General features: G+C 44.7%; 1 protein-coding gene across 1 annotated transcript in view; it reads right to left on the bottom strand.

The window, feature by feature from the left end:
• RBX1 (ring-box 1) overlaps positions 1-26,977 on the bottom strand; it is a 370,179-nt gene that overhangs the window by 184,780 nt on the left and 158,422 nt on the right. Inside the window, exon 3 of the mRNA XM_044076508.1 lies at positions 13,010-13,080. Within this exon, the coding sequence (XP_043932443.1) occupies positions 13,010-13,080 (71 nt within the window). The remainder of the gene's footprint in view (positions 1-13,009; positions 13,081-26,977) is intronic.

Genomic DNA, 26,977 nt, shown 5'->3' on the forward strand with positions numbered 1-26,977 from the left:
CCCACTACAGCAAACGCATCCATGGTAACTGTTGCAAGCACTACTGGTTTGCTTAAGGGAGTTCCACTGGAAAGGCTGCATAGGTTTGTCCACCAGGTTAGGCTCCTTCTGACCAACAGCGAGAGTCTGCTCGTGTGGTGCACTGGTTGAAAAGGACTGCTCCCACTGGACTCAGACTACTGCAAAATCTTCAAATTGAATCCAGCAATGGGAAAAATCTATTTGCACCGTCATAAAACCCACTACCTTGAGAATGTGAAGTGCTGGTGGCTGATCTTGTTGAAGACAAGAACTCTCTGCCATTAAGGAGAGAATTCTTTCCTGTGGTAAAACTGTTAATGGTCTTTGGAGTATCAAGGCAATAGCCTATGAAGCCGAGATCCTATGAGGGCTCCAACTGGGACTTGTCTGTGTTAAGTTATCCCAAAAGAGACTCTTGAGTAAATGTCTTGTTAACACAAATTGATCCACCAATGGAGCTGACAGCAGCCAATCACTTAAGTATGGAAAGATTCTTACTCCTAGTCACATGCATGCTGCAAAAAACTGTGAAGAAACCAAACAGCACGGCACTGAACTGATAATGATTGGCTCTGACCTGGAAGCAGAGGAATCTTTTTGATGCTGTGTCCATTTTTACATGCAGGTAAGCATCCTGAAGACAAACTGCACATCCAATCCTCTGCCTGGAGGAATGGTAGTTTAGATTGCACAGTGACCATCCAGAAAGTCTCCTTTTACAAAACAATTGAGCTGTTTCACATAGAGAAGCGGTCTAAGGAAAGCATATGATGAAGAACCGTAAGAAAAAAATTCTTTATGGTTCAGAGGATGGGGGGGGGTGGGTGACTTCACGAAAAAGGAGGCTTGTTTACCCAGTGCATTTCTAACCCTCCTGAACTGCTAGTAGACCCATTTGTCTGAAACAATCTGTTACCAAATAGGAAGACAGAGAACCAGTTTTTGGAACAAATTTGAAGGGGAAGTAGTTGAAGGGGGGGGGCAACAATGGCATAATTATTCTGAGATAGATGCCTGTCCTTTTTTCTAAAAGGACCCCTGATTTTTTGCTGGACCCCTCCTACCATTTCTTTTTAGATCCCTGCTTGCTGGAAGATTGATGCTATTGTTTGCTTTGCTTTTTGAAAAAAGAACAGGCTTTTTTGAAGATTTAGAAAAAGGGGACTGAATTATCTTAGCAATTCCCCCAAATCAATTTTCCTCTTTCAAAAGGTTTGACACTCTGACCCACTCTCATGCTCCTTTTCACTTCTATCCCTTCAAGGAGAATTGTGATTCCTCCTTACACTGCCTCACCTGTGAACACCCATACCAACAAGTCAGCAATTATACACATTCCAACTTTAAACGTAACCACATCTCACAAAACTAACCCAAACATCCACTCCCAACCCCCCCCCTTTTACTTACATTTGTCTCTATCAATGTACATTCTAAGTACTACTTTACTCTAACTTTACTCTAACTCAAACTATGGAATTTTGTTAAAACTTGCGACTACCAATGAATATTGTACTTTGTAACTTTAAAACTATGGAATCTTGTTAAATCATGAGTTTTCTAAGAATACTTGCTTGCTATGTGGAAATCTCATAGTTTGTTCTTAATGTGTAGAGCTTTTCTCCCCGGGCCTCCGCTGAAAATGGACATGTATCCAGTCGGACTCTCCCGGTCAACAAATGTAAAATAAAATAAAATAGAGTACTTGGGTTGCAGAATAACCAAGCAAAACCTGCTTATCCAATGGAAATTTCAAAATGTAATTTTTCTCCAGAAAACTTCTAGTGACATACCCAGACACAGCATCATTACTGTAGCAGTAGCTATAGACTTCAACACAGAATCAGCACACTCCTGTACATTTTTAAAGAATGCTTAGACAACACGAAGAACAGCAATAATATGATTCAGGAAAGGTCTAGCATCTCTGGGTAATGGTGCAGAAAAGTTCCTCAAACATTGACTGGAAGCACTACTCAAGCCCCAGCACCTTAGCCCAAAGATTCCTGGAAATTATAAACTCAAATGCTATGGAACAACTAGTCACCACTCCCACAAGAGGGGACAACATAATAGACCTGATCATTACCAACATGGGGACTCTATGCTCCACACCAGAAGTATATCCCTCATTGGTAAGATCAGACCATAAATTAATTTCACTGTATGTCCACATCCCGACCCCACCCCCAGCCCAGAAAACCACAGTGAATAACTTCTCAAAAGCTAACTTCTCAAAACCGAAGTGGAATCCTTCAAGGCCCCAGGGCCAGTAGAAACTACAGCCCAAACTGCAGAATCCTATATAAATGCATTCTACGGACATCTCCAGGAATGCATGGATCATGCTATCCCAAACAAAACCAAGACCCAATCATCCAAAGGCAGGCGTCCAGTCTGGTGGACCCCTGCCATAAATAAACTGTACAACAGAAGGAGGAAGCTACTACATGATAGAGCAAAATCCCGAATAGGGAAGGCATCTCTGATCAGTACTAGCAAAAAATTACGATCCCTCAAAATCCTCCAAGGCCAGCTTCGAGAGAAAAATTGCACAGGACACCAAAGACAATCATAAGGCTTTTTTTCAGTTATGTTAGAAACCTGGGATGCAACTCCCAGACTTGTTCTGAGTTGATTCTAAATGACAAAAAATACAGTGAACCCACAGACATCGCCAATATCCTGGCAGACAGGTTCAGTGCAAACTTCTCCACCCCCTCCCCCCCAAAAGAGCAAGTATCTATCCCAGCAGAGGGCTGCCTCCCAAACATCTCAGATGCTCAGGTGAAGGCTGCCCTCTCCAAAGCAAAAAGTACTGCTTCCATGGGACCAGATGGCGTCCCAGGTTGCGTCCTACATGAACTACAAGAGGAACTAATCCCTCAAATAAAACAGCTATACAATCTCAGCCTCACTACAGGATATGTGCCCACAGAATGGCGTACAGCAACAGTGGTCCCACTCCACAAAGGTGGAGCCTCTACGGACCCTGGAAACTATCACCCCATAAGCCTGACTAGCTTAGTCTGCAAGGCTATGGAGACGATCATCATGGAGCTCATAAACAAAGACATTGGGGACGTACAGACACTAGATCCTACCCAGTTCAGCTTTGTCAAGGGCAGATCCTGCCTTTTGAACCTGGTTGACTTCTTTGAAACAGTCACCAAAGCCATAGATGAAGGGAAGGTAGTCCACACAGCCTATCTGGACCTCGCAAAGGCATTTGACACAATACCCCACTCGAGCATCATAGATAAGCTATCCAGCTTAAATATAAACCCCTATGTCACAAGATGGGTCGCAAACTGGCTCAAAGACAGAACCCACAGAGTGAGAGTTGCTGGAGCCATGTCAGACTCGAAACCTGTCACAAGTGGCATCCCACAGGGTTCTGTCCTGGGACCACTCTTGTTCGGTATATACTTTTCCGAGGTACAGGCAAACGTGGGAGGACTATGGCTCACCAACTTCGCAGACTACTGCAAACTGGGTGCCATAATCAACTCTCATGCTGACACAAACATCCTTCAAAAAGGTCTCACAGAGACAGATAACTGGTGCCAGCGCCATGGTTTAAAGCTAAATGCCAAAAAATGTATAGTAATACCCTTTGACAAAAACAATGTGCCCACAAATTACCACATAGGCAGAAACCCATTAAGTACAGAGAAAGTTATTAGGGACCTGGGGACCCAAGTTGATAGCAATCTCTCCTTTGAAAACCACATTGCCAAAGTGGTTAGAAAGACCTTCTACATAGCCCACCTCATCACGAATAGTTTCACATTTAGATCAAGAGAGGTAATAGTGCCCCTTTATTCATCCCTCATCAGACCCATCATAGAATACAATGCCCCTTTTGGGATGTACCTTACCTGACACCTGCAGCAATTAGAAAGACCCCAAAAGTATCTCACCAAGAGGATCAAGGGTCTCAAACAGATGCCATATGCTGCTCGGTTAAAAAAACTCCAGCTCTACTCAGTTGCATACCGCCTACTTTGAGGCGATCTATGCCTGACATACAAAGCTATGTATCTCTGTAAAAAACAAAAACAAAAAAAAAAATCTTGCTTTTTTCCCACTTTTCTGAGAGTTAAAAAAGTTCAGTTACAGGCTTGCTGTTCCTGAACTGTTTGAAAGTTTCTGTGAGGCCATTTTTGCTTGGGCTGAAGGAGGGTCTCTGTGTTTATCAGTGGGAGTGACTAACATTGAGCAGCTTCCTGCCCCGGAGAGGTGGTTACTGACTTGAAACTGTAGTTTTATTGGCCACTAGGGGTCATTTCCATAACTCCTTCATTTGTCCTCGGAGGAGTGGTTTAGGGCAGTGACTGGTGGTTTGTTGGCCAATTTGGGTCATTTCCTGTCTTTTCCAGCCCCCTGCTATAAAGCACGCTTTAGCGCGATTTAGCCGATTTAGAGCGGAGTTGCCACTGTTGCACACTAGGGCAGCCCGGTTAAGCAGGTTTAAACTATTCGGCTACCTAAAGTCCACTCTTCAAATTTTCCCTTAAAACTACCTTCCTCGAACTATACTACTGATCTAATCAGCGTATCCTATAATTAAAAGATCATCTCTACTTGACTCCAAGTAGACTATTCGCTATCTGTTCAGCGTAGCACTTGCGCCTACAGGACTGATTACCTTGATACGGCACTCTGTTCAAAGATAGTACCCCAAAAGGCAACCCCCATTTCTCGGTCACCCACGTCCCCGGAATCTTTTTAAAGTTTTTGTCTATGCCTTCTAGCATGTCGAGGGATCAGTTGCTAGTGTCCTCTCCTGCTCAGCTGGTGAACCTGGGAATATTGAGGCAATGTTACAATTGCCTCATGTACACAGAACAACCCTCTCCTCCTCCCACAAAACACAAATACATGCGAGAGATGCAACTACACGGCCAAACTGGAGGCTGAGCTCTCTCAACATAGGACTGGCAAGACCAGTCAGGAGGAGAAGGTTACCACACACACTATAGACCCAGTCTCACATATTACCATTACAACCTCAAATCATACACATAAACACACAAAGACATACTCGGAGGCTCTGATCAAAAATCTACCAAAACAGCAGAGGCCACCAAAGCAGACACCCAAACAACCACCACCTCAGAACACAACACCTGCAACACATAGACCTCACAGTCAGAGTGTCAAACAGTCACAGCCCTTAAGGCCAAACACAATGCCAGACACACTAGTCATTGGTGACTCCATAGTCAGACACACTGGCGTCCGCTCACCAGACTGAGTAAGGAGAAGGTCACAGTAAGCTGCCTGTCGGGCGCTAGAATCCGCCACATAACGCAAGCACTCAGGTCTCTCAACAGCAGGTACAAATATGATTCAGTCATTGTCCACGCTGGTGTAAACGACCTGAGGCGTACCTCCTTGGACTACATGAAAAGAGACATTGAGGAGCTCTCTGATTATGTAGCCCAGACAGGTATGACCCTGACCTTGAGCAGTATCCTACCTTCACCAAGAATGATGCCACAATACAGAGATAAGATGATCAGCTTTAACAATTGGCTTAAACACTGGTGTCATTCAAAGGGGATCCAGTGTCTGTCTGCCTGGGATGACATGCTGGACAAGCCACGCTGCCAAGGGACGGCTTGCACCTGTCACCCTGGGATTCGGATATTGGCAAAGGCTCTTGCCACCCCATAGTGCCTTTTTAGGCAAGGCTCAAATTCTAAACTTACCACCCTAGAACACAAAAAGGAAAAAAACTAAGGGTAATGCTGCTCAATGCCAGAAGTCTAAATCTCAAAATGCACGCACTCGAGGCCCTTCTCAGTATGGAGAACATCGATGTCTGTGCTGTGACAGAAACCTGGTTCAAGGCTCCTGAGAGCACCCCGGCTATCAGGTTTTACCTCATATCATGCGTTCCGCCCCAAAATCTGGACAATACCAAGAAAGGAGGGGGTATCCATATTCATCAAGGACACCCACACCTCAAGACTGGTGGCAACGCACGATGCATCGGAGACCATCCAGGTGCAATTAACCATAGGCAAGACTGCTCTGCAAATTGTAGCATGTTACAGGCCACCCTCACAAACTCAGGAACCTCACATGGCCTTCCTGAAAACACTAGAGGGATAAATGTATCACCAAACACCATCATACTAGGTGACTTCAATTACCCTAATATAGACTGGGAACACTACTCAAGCCCAAACACCCTAGCCCAAAAGTTCCTGGAATTCATAAACTCAAATGCCATGGAACAACTAGTCACCATCCCCACAAGAGGAGATAACATACTTGATCTCATCATCACGAACATGGGAGCACAATGTTCAACACGGAGGTGTACCCCTCACTGGTGAGATCAGACCACAAACTAATCTCGCTGGAGGTCCTCATCCCACCCCACCTGAAATAAAAAGACCACAGTAAGAACTTCTCAAAAGCCGACTTCACACTTCTAAAGACTAGTGTGGTCTCCTTTAAGGCCCCCGAGCCGGCGGAAAACAGTACTCAAGCCGCTGAATCACTTACAAATGCCTTCTACCAGCACCTGCAGGACTGCATGGATAAGGCAATCCCAAGCAAAACAAAGACTCTTTGTACCAAAGGCAAGCATCCAGTCTGGTGGACCCCAGCCATAAACAAACTCTACAACAAAAGGAGGAAGCTACTACAAGATAGAGCAAAATCCTTAAAAAGGTAAGACACCCTTGATCACTATAAGTAAAAAACTAAGAGCTCTCATAAAATCATCCAAAGCAAATTTGAGAGAAAAATAGCTAAAGACTCAAAAGACAATCATAAGGCCTTCTTTAGCTATGTTAGAAACCTGGGAGGAAACTCCCAGATATGCTCAGAACTAGTTCAAAATGATGTGAAGATTACTGATCCTACAGACATTGCCAACATACTGGCTGACAGGTTCAGTGCAAACTTCTCCCCCCTCCCCAAAGGAGAGATATCTATACCAAGCGATTGCAGCCCCCAAACATCTCCAGCCCAAGTGAGAACTGCTCTCTCCAAAGCAAAAACACAGCATCCATGGGACCTGATGGTGTCCCCGGCTGTGTGCTCCATGAACTCAATGAGGAATTAAACCCACAGCTAGGACAGCTGTTTAATCAAAGTCTTACCTCTGGATACGTACCCACGGAGTGGCGCACTGCAACTGTGGTACCACTTCACAAAGGCGGTGCCTCCACCGACCCTGGAAATTACCGGCCCATTAGCTTGACAAGCCTTATCTGCAAAGCCATGGAGAGGATCATAATGGACCTCATAAATAAAGACATAGGGAATTTGCAGACTTTGGATCCAACCCAGTTTGGCTTTGTCAAAGGCAGATCATGCCTTTTAAACTTGGTTGACTTTTTGAAACAGTCACCAAAGCCATTGATGAGGAAAGGCAGTCCATACAGCCTACCTCGATCTGGCTAAGGCCTTCGATACAATACCCCATTCGGGTATCATTGAAAAACTCATCAGCTTAAATGTCAACCCATACATCACAAGATGGGTTGCAAACTGGCTGAGTGACAGAACCCACAGGGTCAGAGCTGCTGGCGCCATGTCAGACTCAAAGCCTGTCACAAGTGGTGTCCCACAGGGCTCAGTCCTGGGCCCACTCTTGTTTGGCATCTACTTTTCCAGTACAAGCAAACACAGGAGGGTTATGGCTGACAAAGTTTGCAGATGACTGCAAACTGGGCCATAGTAGAAAACACATCTGACACAGATATCCTTCAGAAGGGTCTCACAGAAACGGATAACTGGTGCCAGAGCCACGGCCTAAAGTTAAATGCCAAAAATGCATAGTCATACCCTTGGGAAAAACAAGGTTACCCTAGCTACCAAATAGGTGGCAATCCACTGAGCACAGAAGAAGTTATCAGGGACCTGGGGACCCAGGTTGATAGTAGTCTGTCATTCGACACCCATGTAGCTAAAGTAGTTAGGAAGACCTTCTACATTGCCCACCTTATCATGAAGGGATTCTCATCTAGATCAAGGGAGGTCATAGTCTCCCTTTACTCATCACTCATCAGACCAATGATTGAGTACAATGCCCCATTCGGAATGTATCTGACCCGACACTTGCAGCAGCTGGTGAGGCCACAAAGTTCCTCACCAAAAGGATAAAGGGTCTCAAAAATCTGTCCTATGCTGCCCGACTGAAGAACTCCAGCTCTATTCAGTCGCTACCGCTTGCTCAGAGGTGACCTTTGCCTAACATACAAGGCCATGTCAAACCCAGATTTGATGAATATGCTTCACCTCAGAAAATCTAGATCCATCAGAGCCACAAGGGCGGAGACTTAAACCTTGACACGGCTATTAATAGGGCGTGCTGGAGGGATAGATTCATCACCCAAAGACTCCCTATGCTGTGGAACAAAATCCCGGTACATGTGAGGCAGAGCACCTCGCTGGCCTTGTTCAAGAGAAATCTTGACCAATGGATGGGAGATCGCAGATATACCCCAGGGATTACCTCAGTGTCACTGCTCGACAGAGGCACAGAAAAATAATGGGTATAGTTCCCCATACTAAAGGGGTGGCCTAAGCCACAAAACGATGGGCTAGGCTTGTAAATGCCCTCGGGCAGATAGCCTAGTATGAACCTATGAACCTATGAAATCCAGAATTAATGGACATGCTCCACCTCAGTAAATCTAAATCCCTTAGAGCCACACGCTCGAGGGACTTGAACCTCAGCACAGAAATAAATAGAACTTGCTGGAGGGACAGGTTCATAACCCAGAGGCTCCCTTCGCTCTGGAATAGAATTCCAGTTCATGTGAGGCAGAGCACCTCACTGAATCTCTTCAAGAAGAATCTCGATAAGTGGATGGGGGATCGTAGGTTTGTCCCAGGGATTACTCCGTGTCACTATTAGACAGAGGCACAGTAAACTAAACCTTAAAAAGGGCACAGTATACTCAATTCAAGGGGTGGCGTAAGCCATACAGAATCGGGCTAGGCTTATAATTGCCCCAGGGCAGATAGCCTAGTATGAACCTATGAACCTATGTTCATAAAAGAAAAATACTTCAGCATATCATCTTGGTAGATTAGGATTCTGAAGGCTGGAGTTAAGGAAAAAACTCTTGCAAAACCTGTCAAAGGCGTTATCATCCATGCCCAAAGACTAAGAATGAGCACTGACCAGAACCTTGTTAGCAACTGGGGAACTAATAGAAACACCTGCCAAGTCAGAGCGGAGATGTGTAAACAAATACTTATCAGACTGAGGAGCTTTACAGTCTACTTGCCTTTTTATGGGATAATGACTTATCAGGATTATTGCAAGCAGAATAAACACTCTCCAAAGCAGGCATAATAGGAGAAACAAGCATATTATGTGGCATATCCATTTGTAACATACAGTATATCCTTAAGCTTGAGAACATCCATTTGTTCCTATAAAAATATATTATTCGTCCTGGACACTGTCTCAGAAAAAAAACCTCCTCTGCAGAAGAAACTAAAGAGAATCTCCTCAGAATCAGAGTCCAGTGCTTATGAGGAAAATACAAAAGACATGCCATCATCATTAGCATAATTCTCTGGTAGAACCTCATGATTTTTGGAATTAAGAATCATATTTACATTTTTCTGCTGTACCACAAGAATCAACCTGCAATAAACCCTTAGGCAAGTAATTAATCTTAATTAACAGAAACACTCTCTTTAGATAAAATGCCTAAGCCTTTCAAAGGGACATCCGTAGAAGTACACTGACTGAAGGATGGCACCTTCATAGGATCACAGGAAGTTACTAGGCTATTGGCCCAGAGGCCCTTACAAGCCTAGCCAAGAATTTAGCTCATATTCCAGCAAGTCAGCACCCTATGCCACTGTCCAGCAGGGACACAGTGGAATCCCAGGGGTGCATTTTCTGTTCCACATCCAGTTATCCAGGTTGCACTTAAAAAGGTTTAATGGGGTACTTTGCTTTATGTGGAGAGGGAGTCTATTCCACAAAAGGGGGAGTCTCTGGGACACAAATCTGTCCCGCCAACAAGTCCTATAGCTGTCACAGACCAGGTTGAGGTCGCGCATGCGGGTTACTCGAGTGGAGCCTGACTTGCGGATATGCAGCAGTCCCAACAGGGCGGGGTCTGAGATTGCTTTCACAGGAACAGGTTTCTTACCATGGAAGAACCTCCCAGAAGAACGCCCACAACCAAAGAAGATAGTTCTCCCATGACCAGTACAGACATTGTAACAGCCACAAAGGACATGGCTAACCCCAGTTTCATGGTGGTAGAAGAAAATACACCAGTGGGTCCTGGGGAAACAAGCGAGTGGTCTGAGGTACAACCTGTGGCCACTACAGAGTCACCACCAATGGATGAGGCACATACAGAGTCAACAATGCAGGAATGCACCAAGTTTCTTCTTTTTAGATACAAGGAGAGGAGAAACTACAGGACTGATTAAGGGTATCCATGTTCCTATCAACAGAGAAATCAGTTGGTCAGTAAGCCCTGCTGGAATGAGTCAGTCAGAAGGTGAATTGTCACTCTAGTGTTCACAAGCAGTACATACACTTCCCAAACACAGTCCTTCACATATCACAAAAGTTAACTGACAAGCAGTACACTTCAGTCTCCCACAATTCAAAAGTCCCCTTTCACTGAGTGTGCCACTGAATTAAGCAAAAATAAAGGACAAGTTGTCACAAATTGCATACAAGCATCAAAATACACTTGTAATCCTTTTAAATATACAATTCCTTTATTTCACTCAAAGTACAAAAGCAGTATGTTTTTCTTACAAAAAGTGCCGCAGACCTACTCAATTCGCACCAGCTAATAATTATAACTCTGATTGTAAGATGTTTTTTCTAAAATGTCAACACAGTAAATTTTAGGTATTCTTACAGACCCAGACCCAATTCCAGTCAAAAAAAAAAAAAGAAAATTTGTGTGTGGATGTATTTCAAGAAGGGGAACTTACCTGCCAGAAATGGAAGATCAAACAGACAACGGATCTTGTGAAGTCCAAAGGTGCGCTCTCTAAGGCAACAAGAAAGTATTGAAGAAATTGGTGCCCAGCCTGCTGTTTTCTCTCTGTGGATCTTGAGACACAGCAGCCTGGACATGTGTGTGTGACGGGCAGCTGGACACTTTTGAAGACTGGTTAACCATTATATCCTTGGCAGGGTATAATCCAAGAAGCTATAGGCTACTGCAGCAATTAGAATGATTAGCAACCTATGTTGCTCACTGTGGTAATAGGCAACTAAAAATCTTACACTGAACCCCACAACTGTTTATGCAAATACTGACACTATTTGAAAGTAGACACCGCATCACCCATATTACAAAAGGACTTATGAAATTCAAAACCAAGCTACTGCTGGTCTTCAAATAAAGTGGACTAAAACTTTAAGGCTTATTTTGTCTGACAAAATGAAAACAAAATATAGCACAGTCAGACTTGACAATAGTCAAATGGTCAGAATCTTTCTTTTCTTGAGGCATAAATTGATTCCCCTCTCACATCTGGGTAGCATGTCATAAATCAAAGGCTGGCTTGTTTACACGCTTTAGTGCCTTTGAGGAGTGAAGTCAAGTCATTAGGAAAGTCTTTACTACCTACCTTGGACCATAACTTGATTTTGTATTCCACCTATAAAGATGTGCCTATAAGAAAGTTCACTGCTACTCATCATGGAAGTACGTTGATTTATTACTGGGTCTTTTTGGTCTGCAAGTCAATATAATGTGTGTAAGTTGTCAAAGCAGACAGACAAGATAACCCATCTGTTAGGTGCACTCATGTACAAAATGTCAGTAGAATGTTGACATGCCACTAAAAAGTACTGGGGGGTCTAAGTGCTGCAAAGACTACCTGTTTCTCTCTACCTAGGAGAGGATACTGTGGTGTATCAAATCAAAAGCTAAAAAATCATCTTCTAGAGTGTATTACTTATAAAATAGTTTTTAGAGTTCTCTAATCAGGTGAGCTTGGTCATTTCTGACCAAAGCTTCGAGCCAACTTTGCTGCACGTTTAAGACTGCAACCATCTTAAATGGGTTGTCTGTATGGTCATATACACATATGAAGCACATGACTATGTTCCAAGAACCTATTAACGTACTTTGTACAGATAACCAAGTTGAACTAAAAATAGAATAAAAATCTCTAAAGCATTTGGTTTCATAAATAGTGCAGAATATTAGTCACATTATAGCTTTTACTAAGACTGCAGTGAAATGAACTTCTGGGTGAGTTTTTACATGTTGATCAAGCACTTCGGTATCATTAATAGGATAGAAGTGGGACACTGGCAGAAATTTAAGAATTGGGTAGCTGTCAGACAATAGACACAATGGAATAAAGCCCATATAAAACTCAGTCTCCTTTTTTATTTTCTAGTTCTTAAAAGAAAAATAAAATCTTATGTTACTAAAATGATCACAGTTTAATCAACTGTAGTAACACAGTTAACTACTAAATACGAGTCAGCCAAAGATGCACTTTCCATAATTTTCAGAAGCTACTGCCTACCTGAAATATATATGAAAACTATGTTACTAAGGCCAAAAATACGAGAGCACACTGATGGAGTAAGCAGAACTGCGGTGGTGGTGCTGCGGTAGCGTTGTCGCCTCACAGTAAGACGTTGTCCTGTTCGATTCTCAGCTAGAGCGTCTACTGTGCGGAGGCATGTGTGAATGGGTGTACCTTCGTTGAAGGTTGTGCGTTAGGGCTGGCAACTCGGCACGTAAAAATCTGCTGCCAATCATTAGCGGACCAGAGTTCTACTGTGGCGATCCCTAACCGGGAAAAGCCGAAAAAGCCGAAAGACACAACAACTGATGGAGTAAGCCAAAGCAAAAAACTATATGCAGCTTCCTTTGTCAAAGAAATGCTACCTCCGTCTCGGTGCTGCTGTACTCCAAGCCCAGTTTAGTACTCTATAGTGAACACTCCATTTAATGCAGGGGGAAAAAAAAAAGAAAGTAAAAATTTGCTTTTTACTTACATTGCAGACTCCCCACGCAACAGTGCATTCTTCTGATGTGGCAGAGGCTTGATTTGCTTGACACTCTATACCTTGAGGAATCAAAATACTGATCATATTAGTAACCTGCAGCAAGCAATTTCTTTGTAAACATTGCAAGACGAGTTTTTGTCTACTCAAGACAAACTATAAAGTACAAGAAATCCACTTACTTCATTTTGCCAGCTGCTGTGGCAGTGAACTGGCAAGTCACTGATCAAGGTAAAAATAAAAATCTAATAGAAAGACTCAATATTAATACTACAGACAACAGATAGAAAAGCCTCTTTTTCAATTAGGACTTTAAAAACAATCCATTCTTTGTCAATGAGTTATGTACTCACCATAACGTTGCATGCGAGTTGTTCCATCTCACTTTCATTCTTCACCGATGGGTTCGGAGCCGATCCACCAGCTCCAACACGGCCATTAGCAAAGCCCAAGGTTTACCAGTAGCTCAAAACCAAGCCCCTTGCCCCATGATGCACTGCTGCAATTACCTCATATCTTGTTTGCTGCATGTACCATATCCCTGCAAGAGAACTACTCTCCTAAGGGAAAAGAAGGATTGAATAACCAGGATGAGACCAGCCTCTAGGTCAACTATCAGCCAGGTGGGGGATGGAGGGAGGGACGTAAGAATGAAGGCGAGATGGAACAACTCACATGGAACGTTATGGTGAGTACATAACTTCTTAATGTGAAGTTGTTCAATCCTGCCGTTCATTCTTCACGGATGGGTAGCGTCCCTAGCACCCTCAATCTCGGGTGGCTCATGGGAGTACATTCTTCAGGACCATAAACCCAAAGGAAGCCCTGTCCCAGGAGCCCTTATCAACTTTGTAATGAGTGATAAAGGTATGAGGTTTAGACCAAGTGGCTGCAGCACAAATGTTATTCAAGGGGCAATTTGGCTTGAAATGTAGAAGACGTAGAAACTGCTCTGGTAGAATGAGCTTTAATCTTGGGTAGTAAGGGCATATTAGCAACTGAATAAACAAAAGTGATACAATCAGACAGCCATTTAGAAAGCATTGTTTTAGCCGCTGGTCTACCTTTTCTGGCTTCAGAGAAAGACACAAAGAGCTAGTCTGATTTTCTAACATCTTTTGTTCTGTCCAAATAATATCTGAGCTGTCTGTGAACATCAAGTTTGTGCAGCACGTACTCTAATTTGTTGGACTGGTTAGGGAAGAAGACTGGCAACTCAATGACTTGGTTGATATTGGATTCAGAACATACTTTGGGCAAAAAAGAGAGGGTTGTCCTAAGATACTCTATAAGCATGAAAAATCAAATAAGGAGGGCTGATAAATAAGGCTTGAAGTTCTGACATTCAGGCAGAAGTAATAGCCACCAGAAATATGGTTTTCCATGACAACAATTTGAGATCACAAGATGATGCTGGTTCAAATGGGGAAAGAATTATGCAAGACAGCATAAAGTTTAGATTCCAAGGAGAATGAGGAGTTTTCACTGGAGGCCTAATGTGGAAGGTTCCTTTGAGAAAAGCCTTGGACAACTTGTGGGACATCATGTTTAACCGTCCACTGCTGAGATGAAAGTTAGATATAGCAGCCAACTAGACCCGAACTGTAGTAGCTGCAGCTCCTTCATTAAAGATCATAGTCAAGAATTCTAAAATGGATGTCAAAGGGGCTTGATAAGGATCAATGTTCTGCTTAGAGGCCCATACGGAAAATCTCTTCTACTTACTAAGATACAGACTTCTGGTGGACAGCTTATGAGACAAGAGGATCTGTCTTGTCTCATCAGAAAGATCATGAAGCCTGGCTATGAGGGGAACTGGAGCAGCCAAACTGTGAGCTTCAGTGACTGCAATGAGGGATGGAGGTCTCCCGATGAATGTGTCAGAAAGTCTGGAACTGGGTCCAGAATCCATGGATCCTCCAATAGATGAAGAAATGGGAACCAAATCTGCCAAGGCCAAAGAGGGGCTATGAGGATGATAGTCCTTCCCAGCAACATTGCTTTCTGCAAAAAAGTCTGGGTACAAGAGGGATTGGAGGGAATGCATACAGGAGACCCGGGGGCCAATCGTGTACGAGTGCATCTCTCGGGGGTTGTCCCGGAGGGGGAATCAGGGCAAAGTAGCTTCCACATTTCGTGTTGACATGACTGGCAAAAAAATCGCAGCAAGGCTGGCCCCATTTGCGGAAAATCCTGTCCGCAAGCTCTTGTTTGAGGGACCACTCATGTGGCAACAAAATTGCCCTGCTCAGTTTTGTCTGTTATCACGTTGGATCTTCCCAGGATGTGCATTGCCAACAGAAAGTGCTGGGAGGAGACAGCCCACTGCCAAACTCTGATGGCTTCTCAGCAAAGGGGCTAAGACTTGGTCCCGCCTTGCTTAAGTACCAGACTACCGACATGTCTGTCTGAACTGCAATCGTCCCTAGAGGAAGGGAGTCCTGAAAGTACTGCAACGCCAGAAGTACTGCTCTCATCTCCAGAACATTGATATGCAGGTGTAACTCTTGATCCGTCCATGTGCCTTGGGCGGTCATTCCCTGAAAATGCCCCCACGCACCCTATCAGGGAAGCATCCGTGGTCACAGTGGCTACCGGAGGGGGTAGAACAAAGGGACGTCCTATAGTTAAATGAAGAGACATCAACCACCACTGGACATCTCTCTTGCAAGTGCTTGCAATCAAAAGCATATGACTCATTGGAAGTTCCTGATAGGACCACTGGGTGAACAGCAGCCATTGAAGAATCCGCATATGCATCCTTGCTAATGGTATGGCCAAGATCGCTGCAGCCATCAAACCTAATACTTTTAAGACTTCTGCAGCTGGTGCTCTATCCTTCGACACTAATGAGCTGACATGCTGGTGAAGGAGAAAGACCCTCTCGATTGGTAGTTGTAAAGTGGTGGTTGAAGTGTCTAACTCTGCCCCTATAAAGACAATATGCTGCGATGGTGACAAGGCAGATTTTTCCAAGTTGATTGTAATGCCCAAGTGATGGCAGAGTGATTCCCTTGCTTGAATAAGTTGATGCCTGGTGGTGGAGGTAAGGAGCCAATAGTCTAGGTACGGAAACACCTGGAATCCTAGACGCCCCAGATGAGCCGTGAACACTCTAGGGGCTGTGGTGAGACCAAAGGGCAGGGCTCAAAAATTATAATGATTTGCTCCTGGCCATAAACACAAATGATCTCAGGAAGGCCTGGCCATTTTTATGTGGTAGTACGCATCCTTGAGATCCATCGATGACATCCAACTGTCTCTCCCTAAAAACGGAAGTACTGACTGTAGCGTGACCATCCGAAACTGCTCCTTTACAAATTGGCTGAGTCTGCCGAGGTCCAAAATAGGTCTCCAGTCCCCTGTTTTCTTTGGAACCAAAAAGAATCTTGAGTAAGTTCCGGATCCTATTTTGTCTGCTGGGACTGGCTGGATGACTCTTTTCTAGCAACTTGCGGGCCTCTATAGTTGCTTGTTCCCTGTAACTGGGTGGAATGTCTGGGATTCTCCTTGGGGGCGTGGGTTGTGTGAAGAATGGTATGAAATACCCTCTGGAAATAATACTTTGTACCCAGTTGCCGTTTGTTATATCTAGCCAAGTGTCTGGGTACAAAGATAAGCGACCCCCAACTGCCTCCAGAGCAGGACAGTCTGGTCTCCCTTCAGAAGCGCTGATCGGGTTGACCAGAGAAGTGATCTCTGTCACCCTGGTGTTGCGGAGCCCCCCCTCTGCTGCGAGGGCGGCGTCTTCCATTGTTACTCCCTCTTCTGCCCCTAGAGGGGGTTTGACCACGTGTATCCTGAAAGACTCCTTGGGCTTTTCGGAACCACATTTTCCCTCCCCGTTGGCCTTTGGGGTAAGGCCGAGTAGGGGTGGAAAAACGGACTCCGATGGCAGACAGAGTCTTTCCCTCCTGCTCACACCTGGTGCGAGTTTCCTTCACTTTGGGCGCAAAGAGAGAGGAGCCAAATGAAGACTTAAAGTGATCCGCAAAGGAACACAAGCGCACCCAGGAATGTCATCTTAGTGCAACTCCTGTACCCGCTGCCCTACTCGTCCCATCAGCTGCATATGATATGAGATGCATGGAAGAGTTCACGATGGAATTTAGGGTAGCGAGCTGGGCGGCAACTTTGTCAGAAGCCCCTGCAGCTACAGTACCCTGAAGAGTATCTCCTAACTCCTTAAGGAGATCTCTTTGCAGTCTGGTGAAGTGGGTCAAATAGCTCAGGGATCGAAGTGTAAAAGTCGCTGAACTAAACATGCGTTTCCCATATCAATCCATGATCCTGGACACACTGTTAGGAGGATGGATCATTGAGGAAGTCTCAGACATTTCCTTCTTGGTGGCCGCCGCATCTATGGTATCAACATGGACTCCCTTGGACAAAAAAAATCTTGGTCTACGGGGGCAGAAATGAACTTGTTGGGCCTCCGAGGGACAGGCTCCATGGACTCCAGTGACTTCCACGCCCTTCAAGAGACCAGCTGCAGGAGCTCATTGAAGAGCGGAGACACAAAAGAGGTGGAAGGTTGAGACCCAAAAGCCTTCAGGAGAACTGACCCGTCCTCAGTAAGGCGTTTGGACTGCCAATCACCCCTTTGCCTAAGGAACTCTAGTATCTCCGCAAAGGAGATATCCTCAGAGGGGGATTGTGGGGACCCTTCTGACTCATCCAAGTCAGTGTCAGATGTCAAAGACTCATGTGGGGAGTCCAAGTGTCTCCTCTTACATAATCTCTTCCTGGGGACCTCCTCAGTGGGAGCCTATGGGGAGATTTTGGAAGAGCAAGGGACGCCCTCCCTGTGTGGCTACCTGAAGCTCAGGGTCTCTACGCTTGGCCTGGGTGATGGAGGCAGAAGCAGACACAGGCGCTTTGGGGGAATAAGAGTCCAGACCTGGTGTCAAGGATGTCTTTGGGGACACGGCTCTCCTCATGGCTTCAAAAGCATCATGGCTCCGATGGGGAGGAGTCGACGGACCCAAGGGAACCGCCATCCCCTCCAACACCGAGACCGTGGGCTCAGAGCCGGAGGTAGGAGCTGAGCTCAACAGAGCCAAGGCCCCAAGAGGAAGAGTCGGCACCAAGTCGGTGCAACTACCCTCCTCAGACCAGATAGGACAGTGTCGGCCTCTTGAGTCCCCGCTCGGCGCCGAAGACATCACAATAGATAGAACCGATGACACCAGAGCAGGTTTCGGCCCCAAAGGCTCCACGAACAGCAGGCCGGCCCCCTCCGGCTCCAAAGATCAAATCTGGGATGGTGGTCTTCGGTTCCGACACTGGGGTAGGAACCAGCAACAATTTGGGAAGGCCTGGTGTCTGCAAGAGCTTCTGCACCAATCACTCCATATCCAAATTCGAGAGGCTGACAGAAGATCTAGAGGAGTGGACCAAATGTGCCGATTGGAGGAGTGGAGATACAGGTCTCTCAGAGACCGGTTCCAAAACTGTGGGCCAGCTCCAAAATGGAGAGACACTCAGCTCAGACAGCTGTGGAGCCGAAGTTCTGGAATCCTCCACTTTCTTAGACTTTTAGATGCCTTGGAGTCAGTAGATGATTTTGATGATTTAGAGGACTTGCTGGCCCCAACCCTGTCAGTCAAAGCTTCAGTAAAAGGATGCTTCAGCAAACCTCGATCCACAAGCTTCCTTTTCCTCTCTAAAAGAACCCTTAAAAAGGAATGGCAAATTTTGCAGGACTCCTTCAAGTGCACCACACCCAAACAATACTCGCACTGAACATGTACATCAGTGAGAGAGATGTTTTGCCCGCAGTCTGGACATTTTTGGAAACTAGACTTTGGATGCTTGTCTTTTTCCTTAGACATATTAATAAGGAACTATGCTTAACTATATAAGCAATACGCAGACTATACAGTCTAATACAACCTAGAAGAAATATCTGTCCTAGGCTCAAGATAGCACTTCTAAATAACCAACACAAACAATTGCCCAGAGAAAAATGGGGCCAACAGTATAATACAGCCTAAAAGTTAAAACTATCCTTAGGCTCAAAATAATACTTTTAATACGAAACGCACACTAACAATGGCCTGGGAAAAAGAGGCCAGCTCTACTAAATGTGCAACAGCACACTATCTACACTACGAAAAATATTGCGCATACTACAGTAATAGAAGGAAACACACACACTGAATAACTAGGCCACTACAAATGTGTTGAACTATGAAGCACCAAGGGAATAGGTCTAAAGAGAACTACAGGAGCTTAGTACATAAACTAAACTATCTATAAAAGTTAATGAAGTTTTGAAAAAAAACTTGCGAAAAGTGATTTTTGTGTCAAAAAAAAGGCTCGAGCGAAATGGAACCACTGAGATCCGTGCTGCGGCAAACTAGAGCTGGGGTAATTCCAGCAGTGCATCATGGGATAAGGGGCTTGGTCTTGAGCTACTGGTAAACCTTGAGCTTTGCTAACAGCTGTGTCAGAGCCGATGGACAGGCTCTGAACCCATCAGTGAAGAATGATCGACGAGAGTGAACAACTTCACATTTTATATTTAAACATGAATAATTTGTTCTCCATTTCAGGTAGTTAAAAACAGTTGCCCTCTGACAGTTTTCCATTTTTAAATGGTATACAGGAAAAGTATAAAAGGTAGGTGGCACATGTACAGATTCTTTTCCTAGCAACAATAAGTTATATTACAACCATTTAATTTTTTGTTGCTGTTTTACACACTGGGTAAAAAGCGCCAGCTGCCTAATAGCAACTATTTCAAGCTCAACCAAAGAAAAAGTAGATCTGATGAAATGATGGAACTAAGCAGCAGTAGTAGAAGCAATCCAGCTACAAGACAAAGAGTTGTGTAAACTCTTACAGGACAATACATGTTCTTTTTCAATGCTGCAGTATTCAACACCTCTGGGATCTTCTACCAAGGATAGCCCAATGTCTGGCCAGTATACCAAAGCCTTTATCATCTGGGGAGCATTGTATGTCAGACATATGTTCCCCACACAAGAATAGAGTATAAAGGTGACATGTACGCTCCTAACTCAGAAATGAAGTGCCCCTTGAAAACCAGGACCCCAGTGGAAAGGAGGACATGTACATACACAAATAGGCAGAGGAGGAGAGGAAAGTACAGTTTTGTACCTACCATAAATGTAGATGTCTGATAGGTATGCATCTGCAGTCATAACATATGGGTTGTCCTGCCTCAGGCAGCCCTTTGGTCGGCCGGATTCCAAAGTCTGGGTCTGGCCTCGGCTGATGTCACACTTTCCCCGACGTCAGAGCTTCTGGGGTATAAAGGCATCAGCCGACGCCATTTTCCTCAGTGTTTCTTGCCCCAGATGCCAGGTGCCCTCTAGGAAGGCTAAATTTGGATAAAAGTTGAAAATACCAAACAGTAGAAAACAATATATATATATATATATATATATATATATATATATATATATATATATATATATATATATATACACACACACATAGATACACACAAATATACATACAAACAAATACACCATAAAAGAGGGGTAAGCACCCTAGGAATACCACAGAGGGGAAGGAGGGTGGGTAATCCTGACTGCAGATGCATACGTATCGGACATCTACATTTATGGTAGGTACAAAACTGTACTATGTCCTTCAAGGATGCATCTGCAGTCATAACATATGGGTAGAATACCATAGCCAAACTGGGGGAGGAGGTACTAAGATAAGGATGGTGTAGTTAAGATCCCCTGTAAAACTGCAGTTGCAAAACCTGCTCGGGATCTGAAGTATAAAGGTAGATTGTAATGCTTGGCAAATGTATACACGGAGCTCCAAGTAGCAGCTTCTAAAATGTCCTTGGTAGCCACCCCTCGTAGGAAAGCTGTAGTGGTGGCTGTGGCTCTTGTGGAGTGAGGCCTGATATTTTCAGGAGTTGTCTTTCCATGAAAAGAGTAGCAGAAACAAATGCAATTTCCTATCCATTTAGAAATTGTCTGTTTGGAAATTGCTTTTCCTTGCAATCCAGTTGCATATGCTACCAGAAGTTGGTCAGTTTTTCTGCTGGTTTTAGTTCTGTCCAGATAGTAGCATAGTTGTCTGTGTACATCAAAGGTGTGCAGTAGTTTTTCCCCCCTGTTCTGTGGGTTAGGGAAGAACGTAGGCAAATGAATAGCTTGGTTCAAGGATACCACCTTTGGCATGAAAGTAGGATTGGTTCTCAGAGACACTCTATCCTGGTGAAAAATAAGGAAAGGCTGCACTGCCATTAGTGCCTGTAACTCGGATACTCTTCTTGCTGAAGTGATTGCTAGAAGGAAAGCAGTTTTCCAAGATAAGAACTGTAAGTCTGCTGATGCTGCTGGTTCAAAAGGGGGTAGTGTTAATTTTTCCAGCACAAAATTGAGATCCCATGCAGGCAGAGGGGGTTTCCTTGGAGGTTTTACATTTTTGATCCCTCTTAAAAATTGTCTGAGGAGAGGGTGAGAGAAGATAGGAGGATCCATGTTGTATTCTGCTGAAATTGCTGAAGCATTAATCTTAATGGAGGAATAGGACAGGCCATTGTGGAACAGTTCTGCTAAGTATTCTAGGATGTGTGCTAGGTTTGCCAGTGTGACATTTGTACCCTTTGATGCGCTCCAAATGAGGAATCTCTTCCATTTAGCTGAGTATGTCTTTCTTGTGGAGGGTCTGCGAGCCTCCAGGATAATGTCCTTGACCCTCTGAGATAAGACAGTTTGGTTTTGTTTTAGGCAATTTTCCAGGCAGTCAGCTGCAGTGTTTTCAAGTTTGGATGTAGGGTCTTGAAGTTGTTCTGCGTTAGAAGTAGAGGCCATAGGGGTAGAGGCCATGAGTTCGTCCGAGACATGCTTCTCAGTAGCGGATACCAGTGCTGCCTTGGCCAGTCTGGAGCTATCAGTATCACCTTTGGCTGTTCCTCTCTGATCTTCAGTAGAACTCTGTACATCAATGGGAGTGGTGGAAAAGCATACACTGTTAGGGCACTCCAGTTGAAAGAGAGGGAGTCCACCTTCCAGGCTTCTGGGTGGTATACTCTTGAGCAGAATTTCCTCAGTTGGTGGTTGAGTGGGGAGGCGAACAGGTCTATCTCTGGCATTCCCCATTTGTTTGTTATGATTTTGAAGAGGTCTGGATGCAGCATCCATTCGTGAGCATCCGTGGTAGTTCTGCTTAAGCTGTCTGCTAGTGAATTCTCTTTTCCTGGTACGAATTTGGCCTGCAGTTGGATGTTGAGATTCAGGGCTAGGTTCCACAGATCCATTGCCATCCAGCATAGAGGATAGGAATGCGTGCCTCCCTGTTTGTTTATGTACCACATTGACTGTGGTATTGTCTGTCCTTATCAGCAGATGTCCTTGCTGGAGGAATGATTTGAATGCCTCGATTGCATGCTTCACTGCCAGCATCTCCTTTAGGTTTATGTGCAAATTCATCTGGTCTTGAGACCAAAGGCCTTGGATGCACTTGTCTTCCATGTGTGCTCCCCATCCTAGGTCTGAGGCGTTCGTGGTGATAGTTTGCCTTGGTTGTGGTTTGTTGAAAGGCAACCCTCTGTTGGACTGGCAGGCCTGAGCCCACCACAGGAATTCCTTTTTCAGGCATGGAATGATTGGAATCATGGTTTCTAGACTGTGCCTGTGTTGAGACCATACATTCCTTAGGTACCATTGTAATTTCCTCATATGCAGCCTGGCATGTGGGATCAAGATTATGCAAGATGCCATGTAACCCAGGGCCTGCAGGACTTTCCTTGCAGTGAGCTGAGTTTGTCTTGTCAAAGCCATGAAGTATACTGGGAGTTGCTTTTGTTTTTCTTCTGTGAGAAAAGCCATCTGAGTTATTGTGTCCAGATCCGCACCCAAAAATGTTATCCTTTGGGATGGCACTAGTCTTGACTTCTGGATGTTGACTGTGTATCCCAAGGCCTGTAACAGGTGTATGACATAGGCCAAATCCTTTATTAGTCTGGTCTTGTTCTCCGCCTGTATTAGGCAGTCATCCAGGTATGGGTAGATTTGAATTCCCTGAAGCCTGCAATGTGCAATTACTGATGCCAGGCATTTCGTGAATACTCTGGGTGCAGTAGATAAGCCAAAGGGCAATGCTGAGAATTGATAATGCTCTGATCCTGCAAGAAATCTGAGGTGTCTTCTGCAATCTGGTCGTATAGGGACGTGCAGGTATGCCTCCTTGAGATCTAGAGTCACCAGCCAAGACTCCTTGCCCAACATGGGAAGAAGTTGCTGTAGGGTCAGCATTTTGAAATTTGGCACAATGAGATATGTGTTTAGTGCGGACAAGTCGAGAATAGGCCTCCATTGGGTTTCTTTTCTTGGTACAAGGAATAGTCTGGAGTAAAATCCTTGGCCTTGTTCCATAGATGGTACCCTTTCTATTGCTTTCATCTGAAGTAAATTGTTGATTTGTCTTAAAGCCTCTGGCTTCTGGTTTGGTGGAAGGTTTGGCATTCCGCTCCTTCTTGGTAAAGTGTGGAAATGAAACCTGTATCCTTTGTCTATTGTTTGCAATGTCCATTTGTCTTTGTAATGCAATGCCAGTTTTTTGAGAATAAAGCCAACTTTCCGCCCAAGGGTGCTTCCAGTTGTTCCCTTGTAGGCGGAATGAGAGTCAAGTCATTGTGTCTGTCCTATGGAAGTGGTTGTAGTTGCAGCTGTGGCAGTACTCCTCTGGTTGGCAGGTTGCCACTGACGACCCCTGTAGGCACCCTTTGATTGACCTCTGCCTCTTGGGCGTCTATTCCTGCCCCTCTGTGCTTTGGAGGTGTCTGGAAAGGACCAATTCTTTGAAGGCCAGTTTCTGCTGAACCTCGGAGGTTGGACCTGCAGAAAATCCTTAACTGTTTGCACAGATTTTGCTTTTTCTTCCACTTTCTTTAGAATCTCCTGTTCAGGGGAGCCAAATAAACTTTGTTTCTCCATTGGAGCATCTAGGAATTTAGCCTTGACATGGTCCGGCAAGGATTGCTCTTTTAGCCAGGCATGTCTTCGAATTACTGCCCCAGTCATAGCTGATCTAAATGAAGCTTCCAGTGCATCATAGCCACATTTTAAGAAATGATTACTGACCTGCTGAGAATTGTGTACCAAAGCCTGAAGGGTCTTACGGTCTAAAGGTTCAGGAGAAGAAAGTTTTTTATTCAGCTGATCTAACAAATATTCCTGGTACTGTATCATATGGAATTGACAGTTTAAAGGCCTGGCAGAAAGAGTAGCAGATGTATAAACCTTTTTTCCCCATCTCTCTAATGCTCGACTCCCTTTCAGAGGGTAGTGGGTTTTTGGCAGTGGCAGCTGCAAAACCTTTTGGGCCCTGAGAAATAGTTTCTGGGTCTGCAGCATGAGCTTTATACAAGTGGAACTGGGAATCCGGGACCCTGTAGTATCTGTTAGGTTTGGCAGGGGCCGGGGGAAGTGAATCAGGGGCAGAACTGACATCATTATATGCATCATCAACTACAGTTAGCACAGGTGGTATGGCTAAAGGCCTATGCTGTGGCAAGTGTAAGAAAGTCCTTAGTCTTTTTCTAGAATCAGAGAAATCCTGACCCTGCCATTGAAAGTGTTCCCTCAGAGTGTAAAGTCTCCCCAAAGGAAAATTCCTCTGGAGGGGAAGCAGAAGGAATAGAGTCTTCTGCATCTGAATCCTCATAAGGTGAGTATGGCCCTTCCTGATGGTCTGACAAATCAGATCCATCCGAGGAGTAATCAGAGGAGAGAGGTTCAGGGGGTTCAGTCCTAGGCCTTTTGTCAGGAGGAGGATGGGAGGCCCTGTCTGGGTGAGGTTGGGAACCCCTAATCAGAGATATAAGGTCCTCAGCAAGACTGAGAATCTGGGAACTTGAGGAAGGTCTCTGAGAAGTAGATTTTGCAGGTAAAGCTTTTGAAATTTTAGCTGCTTTAGCCCTGGAGAAAGCCTTAATAGACATAGAAGCAGGGGGCCTAGCAGCAAACGTGCAGGTGTAGAAATGTCCAATGGAATGGTGTCAGACAATTCTTGTGCGCTTGCTTCTTCGGTAGGGATTTCTGTAGCCGACTCAGCCGGGGTCTCTCTGGCCTCGGTTGTCGGAGGTATGATTTCGGTAGAAGGTAGAACCGAGGCCTCGGTTTCAGCCGAAACAGAGACACTCGCGGTAGGCCTAACCGTGGTTTCAGCCGAAACAGCGGGCCACGAGTGTCGGTCCTTTTCCTTGCGTTTTTTGGCTAAATGTGTAGTCGGAGTCTACAACGGCATTTTATATGCAAAATCGGATCCAAAAAACTCTTCTGCAAACTCCGACCGACGTCTAAGAGTCCGTCGGTTGAAGGAGGCACAGGCTAAACAAGCTGATACGTCGTGGTCTGGGCCTAAGCAAGGAAGGCAGTAGGAATGGAAATCCTTGTGAGGTATTTGTTTCCCACAAGTTAAACAATTATTTACTTTGTCTGACATCGGCTGAGGCAAGAAAGAGTCCCCAACGGGGTACTTAGCTTTTTAGAAGTCTTCGGTAGCTGAATCTCTGGATCTGACCGACCGGCACTTGCGAACAGCTTCTGCTTCGGGCACCGCGCAGCAAGAAAGACTGAGGAAAATGGCGTCGGCTGATGCCTTTATACCCCAGAAGCTCTGACGTCGGGGAAAGTGCGACATCAGTCGAGGCCAGACCCAGACTTTGGAATCTGGCCGACCGAAGGGCTGCCTGAGGCAGGACAACCCATATGTTATGACTGCAGATGCATCCTTGAAGGACGACATCTCAGCCAGTACAAAAATACCACCCATGCAAAAGGAAGAGAAAAGCATGTGGGGGGGGGGGTGAATGGTGCAACAATGAAAAGAAGGACATTGACTACTACGGTAAGATTTTACACAATTGTATTATGTCCTTCCATATCAATGTTGCAGTATTCATCACCTCTGAGTAAGTACAAAAGCTACAGTGAAGTCATGGAAGAGGAAGGTAAGGAGGAGCTCTCCACAAACCCATGCAAGATAGCCCTGGCAAAACCAATGCGTAATGTTTTGTGAATGTGTGAACCGAAGAGCTCAAGGATGGAGTTGGTGTCCAAACCTTTAAAGAAAGTCCCTGAGGAAGCCACTGCTCTAGAAGAAAGAGCCCTCATTAAGTAGCCAACTGCTTACCATTAAAAGAGTAAGGAAAAGAAATGGCATTGAAAATCCAGTAGGAGATGGTTTACTTAAAAACTGCCAAACCCAATGTCCTGACATGAAAATATACAAAAAGCTGATCAGATTTATGAAAGGCCTTAGCTTTATCTAAATATCGGAGATGTCTATACAAATTCAAAGTATGCAAAACCTTCTCGCAAGCAAATTGCAGAAAAGGGAAAAAAGAAGGCAGCTGGCTAGAATGATTAAGGGACAGCTCATTAACCACCTTGAGCAAAAAAGAAATCATATGGAGAGAAACCCTCTATGAAAAAACAAAAAAGGAGGGACCACAATCAAGGCCTATAGTTCAGATACCCTTTTGGCAGAGGTTAAAGCAACCAATAAAACAGTCTTCAGGGTGCAATGTTGCAAAGCAGCAGCAGCAGCACGCTCAAAAGTAGCCTGAATCAGCTCTTCAAGGACAAACTTAAGATCCCAAGAAAGAGCAATGGGCCTTCTTGGGGGTCTAATATAAAGGATGCCTTTAAGAAACTGCTTAAGAGTAGTAAGTGGAAGACGGGCAGAAATGGCTGACAACTGGGACTTCACAGAAAAATATGCCAAGCCAGCATTCATTAGTTCACACAGGTAAGAAAGAAGTAAGGTGACCCCCACTGGAAAGGGATCCTACTGATGTTAACTCATTTCCACCATTACAGCTCTTTTGAGCATGTACCTTTAACTCCTAGTGGGTGTGGCTTGAGCCTCTAAAGAATGAAGTTATCACCTTAGAGTTTTAACAAATACTCATTAAACTAGGTCAAATATAAATACAATTGTTTTTACCATTATGTATGC

Source organism: Protopterus annectens, chromosome 1.part1 (genome assembly GCF_019279795.1).
Source record: "Protopterus annectens isolate FY-2018-M chromosome 1.part1, PAN1.0, whole genome shotgun sequence".
NCBI lineage: Eukaryota > Metazoa > Chordata > Ceratodontiformes > Protopteridae > Protopterus > Protopterus annectens.